The following is a 13234-nucleotide window of genomic DNA, read 5'->3' as shown; positions in this document are numbered from 1 at the left end:
GCAGGGAGGGCAGTTCCTCCAGTAGGCAACCAAGTTCTCACCGGTCCACACAAACGAGGGGCACACTGTCTAAGGTCTGGGACACCTTGATGGCACCCCCTCGCCAAAGTGCCGCCACGGAGGGTCCTAGTGTCACCAGGCGTGAGAAGTATAGGCGCATGTTGCGGGAATACCTTTCCGACCACAGCCCTGTCCTCTCCGACCCCTCTGCGCCCTACACGTATTGGGTGTCGAAGTTGGACCTGTGGCTTGAACTTGCCCTATATGCCTTGGAGGTGCTGTCCTGTCCTGCCGCCAGCGTCCTATCTGAGAGGGTGTTCAGTGCAGCCGGTGGCATCATCACTGACAAGCGCACCCGTCTGTCAGCTGAGAGTGCCGACCGGCTCACTTTGATAAAAATGAACCACCACTGGATAGAGCCTTCATTTTTGTGCCCACCTGTGTAAAGCACCCCAACATGAAACTCCATGTCTGTACTCAACCTCTCCAATTCCTCCGCATCCTCATACTCATCCACCATAAGCGTTGCACAATTCTGCTAATACTAGGCTCCCTCCAACATGATTTCCCCCAACTCTGCTGGTTAGAGGCTCCCTCCACCCTGATTTCCACCAACTCTGCTGGTTAGAGGCTCCCTCCACCCTGCTTTCCCACAACTCTGCTGGTTAGAGGCTCCTTCCACCATGAATTTGCCAAAACTGGGCTGTTTAGAGGCTCCCTCCACCATGAATTGGTCCAAACTGGGCTGGTTAGAGGCTCCCTCCACCATTAATTGGTCCAAACTGGGCTGGTTAGAGGCTCCCTCCACCATGAATTTGCCCAAACTGGGCTGTTTAGAGGCTCCCTCCACCATGAATTTGCCCAAACTGGGCTGTTTAGAGGCTCCCTCCACCATGAATTGGTCCAAACTGGGTTTTTTAGAGGCTCCCTCCACCATGAATTGGTCCAAACTGGGCTGGTTAGAGGCTCCCTCCACCATGAATTGATCCAAACTGGGGTGGTTAGAGGCTCCCTCCACCATTAATTGGTCCAAACTGGGCTTGTTAGAGGCTCCCTCCACCATTAATTGGTCCAAACTGGGCTGGTTAGAGGCTCCCTCCACCATTAATTGGTCCAAACTGGGCTGGTTAGAGGCTCCCTCCACCATGAATTTGCCCAAACTGGGCTGTTTAGAGGCTCCCTCCACCATGAATTTGCCCAAACTGGGCTGGTTAGAGGCTCCCTCCACCATGAATTGGTCCAAACTGGGGTTTTTAGAGGCTCCCTCCACCATGAATTGGTCCAAACTTGGCTGTTTAGAGGCTCCCTCCACCATTAATTGGTCCAAACTGGGCTGGTTAGAGGCTCCCTCCACCATGAATTGGTTCAAACTGGGTTTTTTAGAGGCTCCCTCCACCATGAATTTGCCCAAACTGGGCTGTTTAGAGGCTCCCTCCACCATGAATTGGTCCAAACTGGGGTGGTTAGAGGCTCCCTCCACCATTAATTGGTCCAAACTGGGCTGGTTAGAGGCTCCCTCCACCATTAATTGGTCCAAACTGGGCTGGTTAGAGGCTCCCTCCACCATGAATTTGCCCAAACTGGGCTGGTTAGAGGCTCCCTCCACCATGAATTGGTCCAAACTGGGTTTTTTAGAGGCTCCCTCCACCATGAATTTGCCCAAACTGGGCTGGTTAGAGGCTCCCTCCACCATGAATTGGTCCAAACTGGGGTTTTTAGAGGCTCCCTCCACCATGAATTTGCCCAAACTGGGCTGTTTAGAGGCTCCCTCCACCATGAATTGGTCCAAACTGGGTTTTTTAGAGGCTCCCTCCACCATTAATTGGTCCAAACTGGGCTGGTTAGAGGCTCCCTCCACCATGAATTGGTCCAAACTGGGGTGGTTAGAGGCTCCCTCCACCATTAATTGGTCCAAACTGGGCTGGTTAGAGGCTCCCTCCACCATTAATTGGTCCAAACTGGGCTGGTTAGAGGCTCCCTCCACCATGAATTTGCCCAAACTGGGCTGTTTAGAGGCTCCCTCCACCATGAATTTGCCCAAACTGGGCTGGTTAGAGGCTCCCTCCACCATGAATTGGTCCAAACTGGGGTTTTTAGAGGCTCCCTCCACCATGAATTTGCCCAAACTTGGCTGTTTAGAGGCTCCCTCCACCATGAATTGGTCCAAACTTGGCTGTTTAGAGGCTCCCTCCACCATTAATTGGTCCAAACTGGGCTGGTTAGAGGCTCCCTCCACCATGAATTGGTCCAAACTGGGTTTTTTAGAGGCTCCCTCCACCATGAATTTGCCCAAACTGGGCTGTTTAGAGGCTCCCTCCACCATGAATTGGTCCAAACTGGGGTGGTTAGAGGCTCCCTCCACCATTAATTGGTCCAAACTGGGCTGGTTAGAGGCTCCCTCCACCATTAATTGGTCCAAACTGGGCTGGTTAGAGGCTCCCTCCACCATGAATTTGCCCAAACTGGGCTGGTTAGAGGCTCCCTCCACCATGAATTGGTCCAAACTGGGTTTTTTAGAGGCTCCCTCCACCATGAATTTGCCCAAACTGGGCTGGTTAGAGTCTCCCTCCACCATGAATTGGTCCAAACTGGGGTTTTTAGAGGCTCCCTCCACCATGAATTTGCCCAAACTCTGCTGGTTAGAGGCTCAATCCACCCTGATTTTCAAAACAAATGTTGGTGCCAACCTCAACTTACTACAAGGGCCAAATTCACTGCTGGTGACAAGCTCTCCTCACTGCAAGTGCCAAATACACATGTTTCAAGGTGTTTTCCTACTGTCAGAGAGGTGGTATTGAGTGTGTAAAGTGTGTAGTTGTTAGGCTGTGATGTTGGGGTAATAGAGGGTCTTTGGTGTGTTAGATGCCCCCAGACATGCTTCCCCTGCTGTCCCAGTGTCATTCCAGAGGTGTTGGCATCATTTCCTGGGGTGTCATAGTGGACTTGGTGACCCTCCAGACACGGATTTGGGTTTCCCCCTTAACGAGTATCTGTTCCCCATAGACTATAATGGGGTTCGAAACCCGTTCGAACACACGAACATTGAGCGGCTGTTCGAATCGAATTTCGAACCTCGAACATTTTAGTGTTCGCTCATCTCTATTCTTCACCTATAGATGAGATCAGACTATATATGGGCTTTCTATAGGTGTGTTCTGTACGTGTTATATTGTTATAACCCCCCCGGGGGTCTCTGTGTTTCTGCCCCGCAGGCAGACGAGGGCGAGTCCCTGTCTCTGATCAGTGAGACTAACACGGCGACAGTCGGTGGACTCAACCCGGGGGCAATTTATTCCTTCCAGGTGAGAGCGAGAACGGAGCGAGGCTATGGCGCCTACAGCGGGAACATGTACTTCCAGACCCTGCTGGGAGGTGAGCGGCGCGGCGCAGCACGGTAATCCATACTCTGCTGAATTATGTATCACAAGCCTCAGAGACGGCAACGCTCATTGATACACAAAGACAAGCAAAGCAATTAGTCAAAGCCGATCCATCTAGTGCGTGTCGTGTGTCTGGCCGCAAGCCCTCGACATGTCAGAGCAGTGGGGATGAATTATATACGAGAGCTGCAGAGGACATATATTATGTAGATCAGGCGGCACTCGAGGAAAAGCAAAGGGCCCATGAGATATGGAATATGGAAAGACGGGGCCGTGCTGATGACTTGCCTATAGTGGATTGACTATGACATAAAAGCAGCCTCGTGCGGTGCAGATCCGGCAAAGTCTAAAAGGGTTATCCAGATTTGAAGAAATATGGGCCGAATAACAAGATGCATCGATACAAAACGCACCCTGATATATATCTTCTGTAAATACAGCATTGATTACATAATTTATTGTCAGGTCATTGATCTCAGCTGTGACGTTTCATTTACAAGTTCACTACCCCTCCCTGTGAGCAGTGCAGCCAGCAAATACAACATGAACTCTGAAGTGGGAGGGATTTATCACTTGTGATTTCATTGAAGGTGATAGTGAAGAAGGGAGGGGCACACAGAGAGTGAGCAGATGGATCATGGGAAATGTAGTTTGTCCATGTAAGTAAGTTATATAAGGGGCAGCAAGTAAAATAAGGTCAGGCAAAGGCGACACAAGGGAACAGCGAGGCGATAGCATGGCTGTAATACTCATGTAATATAACAATAACACAATGTAACAATATAATGTAACAATAATACAATGTAACAATATCATGCAACTATAACACAATGTAACAATAATATAACGTAACAATGTAACAATATATTGTAACAATAACACAATGTAACAATATCATGTAACAATAACACAATGTAACAATAATATAACATAACAATGTAACAATGATATACTGTAATATCATATCCTATAATAACATAATAATTGATGTTTTCATTTTCCAGGTGGGGAGAAGTCGGAATTATCCCAGGACAAGTTACCTCTTATTGTCGGCTCCTGCCTCGGGGCTTTGGCCTTCATCGGTCTCTCCATCCTCCTCGTCCTGATTCTTCTCTTTAAAGGGTGATTTTATGGCTTTTCATAGAAATATCCATAAGTCTGTGGAGTTGGAGACGGAATCAGAGAATGTTACCAACTCCAATTCAGTTTAAAGTGTAATATACTTAGTTAACCTATCTAACTTTCCTTTAATATAAAACAGGCTTATAAGTTCCCATTAGCAATGTCCTAACCAGGGAGACTGTCCGTACCCCTGTACACAATGTAGTAGGTAGAGTTAGTAGAATTTCCAAGGGGGATGGTCACTTCCAATGGCTGTAGCTCTGGTTATATCCCACCTAGAAAAATGTACGTTACGTGTATTACTATAGGATATGTGGGCAGATGAGGCCGCGCTGCACATTGACTTTGTGTTTTATGGATATTTACTTTTATCTATTCTGTTGTGATCTTAGCAAAAGACGAGAGACTCCGTATACGGACAGACTGCAGCATTATATCAGCTCGAGAGGTGAGTGCGGCCGTCACTGGGGCAGAGCAGCGAGGAGAGTAATACGGGCACTGGGTCGTTGCCATTAAAATATTTGTCTACGTCATTGGCTGTTCTATTAAGGTTTAGGAGTGAAATATTATATCGATCCATCCACATACGAGGACCCGACAGAAGCCGTACGGGAGTTTGCTCGAGAGATTGATGTATCTTTCGTGAAGATTGAAGAGGTGACTGGAACAGGTAATGCTGTGATTTGTTTGGATGTTTGTTCCTCAATCACACCCGAACGGCTGAATGGATTTCCTAGAAATTTCACACACACCTACATATTGGCCAGGAAGGGGTAATAGGCTACTTTTAAAGTGTCTCACTCACCCCAAAACGCCACCGCGACCCTCAAAAGTTGTCTCCTGCTCCGCTGTCGGCCCGGGCCTGACGTCCGTGCAGGTAGTTACACTCCACTCCTATTGGTGCATGGCAGTGTGTGCGTGGGATAGGGAGCCAGCACAGCAGCCCATAGGTTGGTGCCGAATTGTGGGCCTGGCCAGCGCGCGTGGACCCTTTGCTCAATATGGCTGCTGCCCGCATGGTGACGTGCCGGCCGGCCACACATGGCCTCAGGCCGGCGTAGCATGCAGCAGCGCACCCGGCCCGAATAAGCCCAGCCACACTGACCCACAAACTGTGCGGCTGGGAACACACACGGCATGGGAAGGACCGCACATGCTCGCTGAAGCTGCAGCCATGAGGTTAGGGAGGGGGGAGGTTGGCACCAGAGGGCAGAAGGTAAGTAGGGGGCCAGATTGCACATGTGCAAAGGGGGAGGAGGGTAACCGGGGTCACGGGTAGGTGGGGGGGGGGAAGAGGTAGATGTAGGAGGTGACTGTAATCTGTAAAGGGGGGAAGGGGACCGGGGACGTGGGTGGGGGGAAAGGGGAGGGCCTGAGGTGCAACATCGGGGCCGTGGGGTCCCAACCCATGATGCTGTGGGAGGGGCCCGCACCGGCCGCAAGGAAAGGGCCATGGGGGGCACGGGCCGCGCTGCAGGTGGTTCGCACAAGGGTGAGGGGACAGCGGACGAAGTCGCGGGTTATAGCTAGTATAATATAATATAGAGAGATCTTCCCATTCACACTACAATCAGCATATCTGAAGGACATAGTGAATACACTACTGACTAGTCTAACAGAAGAGAAACTTGTATCCACATTACTGATTTTCTTCCTTGCAGGAGATTTCGGGGATGTCTGTCGTGGTCGCCTGTGTCTCCCAGGTAAGCGGGACATCGGTGTATGTATACGAACGCTACGCTCAGGGAGCGGTGACAAAGAACGAGGAGACTTCCTTGGTGAAGCCAGCATCATGGGACAGTTCGACCATCCCAATGTGGTCCGTCTAGAAGGTGCGGTGACTCGCAGTCGCCCCATCATGATCCTTACAGAGTACATGGAGAATGGGGCTCTGGACGCGTATCTGCGGGTAGGTGATGACTTTCTCGACCCACAGGATCATTACTGGATATAATCACAATGGCTCCTTGGTTCTTAGAGTATCTCCTTCTTCTTGTATCTCAGCAGTGCGAGGGTGGTCTCTCTGCCCTACAGATGGTCTCCATGCTCCGCGGCGTGGCATCCGGTATGCGATATCTGTCAGATAGAAGTTATGTCCACAGAAATCTTGCAGCTCGTAGTATCTTGGTGAATGGACAACTGGTGTGCAAGGTGTCCGGACTACGTGGACCCTTAGACGTCGTAAGTCTGTAACACTGACCAAGACTGTGAAAGTAACTAAAAAATGTGGTGAAATTGTTGACACGGACAATGTACTCTCAATCCTTGCAGAGGAGGCTAAGAGCTTCTTCTCAATCTCTTGGCCTGAACCGATGGAAGTTCCATCACTGGTAACATTGTTACAAATAAGAGAGTAAGAGCCACATGAAGGTCTAAAGCAGGTGGATACGTGAGGACCTGTCCTCTAACTAAGCATGCTCCTCACAATGTTGCTGAGTATCTGCCATTGTCTTCTAGGTCGGAAGACAGTCTCTACGTTGGATGGCACCAGAAGCTCACCAGCAACGCAAGTTCTCCAGCGGCAGTGATGTGTGGAGCTATGGAATTGTCATGTGGGAAGTCACCTCCTATGGGGAGCGACCCTACTGGGACATGAGCAACCAAGAGGTGACCCCTCACAGGGGTGGGAACAGGACTCACAGGCTTTCTGTGTGTGGGGGGGAGCAGGACTCACAGGCTTTCTGCATGGGGGGGAGCAGGACTCACAGGCTTTCTGTATGGGGGGGGGGAGCAGGACTCACAGGCTTTCTGTATGGGGGGGAGCAGGACTCACAGGCTTTCTGTATGGGGGGGGGAGCAGGACTCACAGGCTTTCTGTATGGGGAGGAAGCAGGACTCACAGGCCTTCTGTATGTGGGGGGGGGGAGCAGGACTCACAGGCTTTCTGTATGGGGGGAGCAGGACTCACAGGCTTTCTGTATGGGGGGGAGCAGAACTCACAGGCTTTCTGTATGGGGGGGGAGCAGGACTCACAGGCTTTCTGTATGGGGGGGAGCAGGACTTACAGGCTTTCTGTATGGGGGGGAGCAGGACTCACAGGCTTTCTGTATGGGGGGTGCTGAGACCTCCTCCACCCCTTTGGGCCCCCCTGCCTACGTCCTTTCTGCTTTATATTCACCAGGTATTAGATGCCATCGAGCAGGAGTACCGCCTGCCCCCTCCCCCTGACTGCCCCAGCGCACTTCACCTCCTCATGTTGGACTGCTGGCAGCGCGATCGATCTCAGAGGCCTCGATTTGAGCAGATTGTCAGCTCCTTGGACCGGATGATTAGAAATCCTAATTGCTTAAAAACAGTTGGTGTGTCAAGCAGCAGGTGAGCGCAACCGGATATTCTGGAGGGGTCTAATCATGGGTGTGGAGTTTGTTGGGGGTGACAACTTGATTTCCCCTTAAATAACATCTTGGTTGGAGTTATGACCCATCGTCTCAAGAACCTGTCACATTATTCCACTTACTATGTAAATTCTTGAACCTAAAAGCAATGTGACGTGTTTCACCTCCTCTTCTTCCTCAGACCCTCGCAGCCGCTCCTCAGTAATTGTCCTCCAGACTTCCCCTCCCTCTCCTCACCTCACGAGTGGTTGGAAGCCATAAAGATGGAGCGATACAAAGAAAACTTTGACAAAGCCGGATACACAACACTGGACGCCATCTCCCGACTGACAGCAGAGTAAGAAAGAACAATTTCGTAAAGAGTAACAATTGTGTAAAGAAATTTGTGGTTCAATTCTTCTCCAGGTTCCAACATGTCCAACCCGTCATATCAACCCAACTCCGCACGTGGATAGGTCAGGCTCACCAACGTTACGAGCTGAGAGATACAGCGAGCGTATTTGGATACCGCCATTTTTTCGCCTTTGATTACAATTTGAATAAAAAGTGATCAAAGTGACAGACATTCCCCAAAATGGTGGAACTAAAAAGTACACCCGGTCCCACAAAAAAAAAAGACGCCCTATACATCCCTGTACATGAAAATATAAGAGTCCATCCACACACCGAATTTGGCAAGGAAAAAATCCGCACCAGGAATTAGGAAATGTTTTTTTTCCAATTTTTTTTTTTTTTTTTTTTTTTTGCAGCGTTTTGGGTTTTTGTTAAGGGATTAAAATGTAAATAAATTTGGTATCCCCGGAATCGTACCGAAACATAGAATACAGGTGACAGGTCATGTTGGCTGCAGAGCGAATGTCGTAAAAACGAAACCCGTAAGAAAGTCGCACAAATGCAGTTTTTCTCCAATTCCACCCCTTTCTGAATTTTGTTCCGGATTCCCAATACATTGTACAGAATAATAAATGGGAACATTATAAAGAAAAATTGTTTTGCAAATATTAAGCCCTCACATGGCTCTGAGAATGGAAATTATAAAAGTTATGGGGTCAGGAGTCAAAAACGAAAATCAAAAAATGCGCCGGCAGGAAGGGGTTAAGTGGGACGTATGTGCGGTTTGTGTGCACTGCTGAGGGTGGCGCTGCATAGCGTGTATTATACGCTGTATATCAGGTGATCACAGTGTTACAGCTTATACATTGTAGCCATATCTGTTTCCCATACTGTACTGAGCAGTATATAACAGGGTTCCAGTACAAGTTTGCAAAATTCTTGTGCAGGGGTTAAGTGTCAGGTGCACAGGTCAGTAGCTGGGGGTGCGGTTACCTAATTAAGAGGTGATAAGTTCCTGCTGGTTGGCGGGTGCGGGGCCTTTCCAACCAAAGGAATCATTTGCAGCAGTCAGTGCATGTGAGAGCAGCTACAACAAGCTGAGACCCCATGTTGCAGATTTTGCAGCAACCAAGGCCAAGAATGGCTACAGGAAGGGGAAAGATCTGGGGAGTTCTTAGACTTCTCCCTTTTGCTCAATCAAAAACATTGCAAAATCTGCAACTAAAAAAGCTGCATTACTGCAATGTGGGGCTTCAGCCTTAACCCATTCCTGGCATCCCTTGTACTGTTACTATTTATATAGCCATAGCTGCCTGGTCTCTATTATATTATACCGCAGACGCATGGGGTTAATGCCCAGGATCGGTGTCCACATTAAGCTGACAGAGGCGCCATTTTGGGGTCCAGGGTCAACAATCCATTGTTTGTCTGGCATTGCATTCTATTACAGGGGGCTCTAATGGAGACTGTAATATAAATGGCGCCAACTTGCAATTCATTGCAATGAATTAGTGATCAGACCCGATGGGAGAAAACACCAATAATGGGTCTAAAAATAAGAGTTAAAAAAATAAAAAAAAAAATATAGCAAAAAAAAAATAAAAATTGAAATCACCCCCTTTCCATAGAACACAAATAAAAGTGGAAAAATAAAGTGAAACAGACATCAGATATCTCTATGTACGGAAAAAAACACGAAAAACATTTCTCCCGTAGCTGAATGTTTTTTTTATTTATTTTTTTTTTTTAATCTGAACCGCCCTTTGGATTTTGGTACAGATGAGCTCCCGGGTTTTTACTGGATTTGGGAAGGGATTTTTCCCCCTAACATGAGAAAATGGGTATCAGCCTTGGGGTGGGGGGTAAATGCCTAATTCTGTAGGCTCATTGGGTGGACTTGATGGACCTTTCCTCATCCCGCCTCATGTACTATGTGATACCGTGAAGAGCAGGTTTTAGATTTTCGGGACGTTTGCCCTTTACATTTGCAGCCGCTTTTTTTTGCCTCTTATTGTATCTGACTTGTTTTTCTTCGTTTCCAGAGATATCCAGTTAATCGGAGTGACACTTTCTGGTCACCAGAAGAAGATTCTTAGCAGTATTCAGCTCTTGAAGGCTCATCTACAACCCCTGGAGCCGGTGGAAGTCTGAGGAATTGACAGACCTCGGAGTCTGACACTAAAAATGAACAGATGCCGGATGAGGGGGGGCTCGAGGATACAGCCAGGAGACACTGACACACTCCGAAATATTCTCAAGGAATTCAAGGCTGATACTAAGGCAGAGATACAATGTAACAGATGTAGCTCTAAGACTCAGGAGGTAGGGGCTGGGGCAGAGACCGGGGGTGACTGTACAATAACCAGAGGTGGGGTCAGTGCCCAATAACCTGGAAATAAAGGGGGAGCCATTCACACACGAGATTATCTTCTAGAGTTGCTTAAAGGAGTTACCCAAGATTCACAATGAATAACCTGTCCTTAGGGTAATTGATGGATTTGAGATTTGCAAGAATCCAATACCAGACCCCGCACCAATCAGATGTTTGCAGTGCACTGTATACTGGAAACTGAGGGCTCCGTACACTGTATACAGCTGGAAGCTGAGGGCTCTGTACACTGTATACAGCTGGAAGCTGAGGTCTCTATATACTCCTGGAAGCTGAGGGCTCTGTACACTGTATACAGCTGGAAGCTGAGGGCTCTATATACTCCTGAAAGCTGAGGGCTCTGTACACTGTATACAGCTGGAAGCTGAGGGCTCTATATACTCCTGGAAGCTGAGGGCTCTGTACACTGTATACAGCTGGAAGCTGGGGTCTCTATATACTCCTGGAAGCTGAGGGCTCTGCACACTGTATACAGCTAGAAGCTGAGGGCTCTTTATGCTCCTGGAAGCCAAGGGCTTTGTACACTGTATACAGCTGGAAGCTGAGGTCTCTATATACTCCTGGAAGCTGAGGGCTCTGTACACTGTATACAGCTGGAAGCTGAGGGCTCTATATACTCCTGAAAGCTGAGGGCTCTGTACACTGTATACAGCTGGAAGCTGAGGGCTCTATATACTCCTGGAAGCTGAGGGCTCTGTACACTGTATACAGCTGGAAGCTGGGGTCTCTATATACTCCTGGAAGCTGAGGGCTCTGCACACTGTATACAGCTAGAAGCTGAGGGCTCTTTATGCTCCTGGAAGCCAAGGGCTTTGTACACTGTATGCTCCTGTAAACTCAGGGCTGTGTACACTGTATACTCCTGTAAACTCAGGGCTGTGTACACTGTATACTCCTGTAAACTGAGGGTTCTGTACACTGTATACTCCTGAAAGCCAAGGGTTCTGTACACTGTCGGTCACTAGAGGGCAGGGTGTAGTTACTGAATTGGCTCATTCACACATTGCAGTCATTTTGTAGTTTTTTCTTTGCAAGTGTCAAGAAACAGGTTATGACTGCACAATGTGAATTAACCCTAACAAGAATGATGTGCGAGTCTTCTCCTGGCTGACAGGTGGGGGCGCCGCTCACCCAGCTGCTTTATGTATCCGCCTCTGACAGCGATGCTGCCGGGTCTACTGTGCAGATGAATAAACTATTAGATATGATCTGTAAGTCTCCGCTCTTCATTAACCTCATACACAAGAGCTTTCCACTGACAGAGTCTCCATAATATGTTGTATCTAATCCTATCCTGTGTGATACAGTATGCTGAGCTGTGTATCTAATCCTATCCTGTGTGATACTGTATACTGAGCTGTGTATCTAATCCTATCCTGTGTGATACTGTATACTGAGCTGTATCTAATCCTATCCTGTGTGATACTGTATACTGAGCTGTATCTAATCCTATCCTGTGTGACACTGTATACTGAGCTGTGTATCTAATCCTATCCTGTGTGATACTGTATACTGAGCTGTGTATCTAATCCTATCCTGTGTGATACTGTATACTGAGCTGTGTATCTAATCCTATCCTGTGTGATACTGTATACTGAGCTGTATCTAATCCTATCCTGTGTGATACTGTATACTGAGCCGTGTATCTAATCCTATCCTGTGTGATACTGTATACTGAGCTGTATCTAATCCTCTCCTGTGTGATACTGTATACTGAGCCGTGTATCTAATCCTATCCTGTGTGATACTGTATACTGAGCTGTATCTAATCCTATCCTGTGTGATACTGTATACTGAGCTGTATCTAATCCTATCCTGTGTGATACTGTATACTGAGCTGTGTATCTAATCCTATCCCGTGTGATACTGTATACTGAGCTGTGTATCTAATCCTATCCCGTGTGATACTGTATACTGAGCTGTGTATCTAATCCTATCCCGTGTGATACTGTATACTGAGCTGTGTATCTAATCCTATCCTGTGTGATACTGTATACTGAGCTGTATCTAATCCTATCCTGTGTGATACTGTATACTGAGCTGTGTATCTAATCCTATCCTGTGTGATATGGGGGTATCTAATCCTGCCATGTCAGATACCACCTGCACTCTCCTGCTATGAGACGCCTTATGTGACATCTGACTTGGTTTCCTTGAAGACTAAACCACAGGAAGAAGGTGGAGGGGGGGAGAGGTTGTGCGGAGCGAAGCGGCCGGGGACTTGTCAGAGCAGACTCTCCAGCGTCGTCCTGGTCATGGCTCTGACTCTGCTTGTCTTGCTGCTGTCCCTCTCGCCCTGTCGCCCGCACAATGGTCTCTGGTCCCCGCCCTTACTGATTTCTTATACGGGTCACAGTTTTTCTGTGCAATGCCTCATGGAGACTGAAGGGGACCCCCATCTGTACTGGTACCGGCGTGGGCTGAATGGGGGGCCCTTCACATTTATAGCCTACTCTTTGCGTGCCAGTTCGGTGGAGGAGCTGCCAAACTTCAAAGGCCATCGCCCGAGTATGTCCAACTACACGCTGGAGGCGACAACCCCCAGTCAGAGAGACTCCGGGGTCTACTACTGTGCCTGGAGCTCCACAGAGGCAGAAGAAGAGGGCGAAGAGCTACAAAATCTCCATCAGGACTCGCTCATACACTACTGAGGTCCCTCAAAAGTCCTAAGTCTG

The 13234-nt window shown here is 48.3% G+C and overlaps 1 protein-coding gene across 1 annotated transcript in view; it reads left to right on the top strand.

The window, feature by feature from the left end:
- Positions 1 to 10483, top strand: part of LOC142182853 (ephrin type-B receptor 5-like) — a 38690-nt gene extending 28207 nt beyond the window's left edge. The window contains exons 7-16 of the mRNA XM_075257624.1: positions 3213 to 3372; positions 4385 to 4502; positions 4895 to 4950; positions 5053 to 5172; positions 6164 to 6411; positions 6507 to 6683; positions 6960 to 7109; positions 7624 to 7817; positions 8019 to 8174; positions 10213 to 10483. Of these exons, the coding sequence (XP_075113725.1) occupies positions 3213 to 3372; positions 4385 to 4502; positions 4895 to 4950; positions 5053 to 5172; positions 6164 to 6411; positions 6507 to 6683; positions 6960 to 7109; positions 7624 to 7817; positions 8019 to 8174; positions 10213 to 10321 (1488 nt within the window). The 3' untranslated portion in view covers positions 10322 to 10483. The remainder of the gene's footprint in view (positions 1 to 3212; positions 3373 to 4384; positions 4503 to 4894; positions 4951 to 5052; positions 5173 to 6163; positions 6412 to 6506; positions 6684 to 6959; positions 7110 to 7623; positions 7818 to 8018; positions 8175 to 10212) is intronic.
- The last annotated feature ends 2751 nt before the right edge of the window (positions 10484 to 13234 follow it).

The sequence above is a fragment of the Leptodactylus fuscus genome, chromosome 10 (genome assembly GCF_031893055.1).
Source record: "Leptodactylus fuscus isolate aLepFus1 chromosome 10, aLepFus1.hap2, whole genome shotgun sequence".
In the NCBI taxonomy this organism is placed as follows: domain Eukaryota; kingdom Metazoa; phylum Chordata; class Amphibia; order Anura; family Leptodactylidae; genus Leptodactylus; species Leptodactylus fuscus.
The sequence above is the reverse complement of the archived record's forward strand: the minus strand, read 5'-3'. Positions and strand labels throughout refer to the sequence as shown.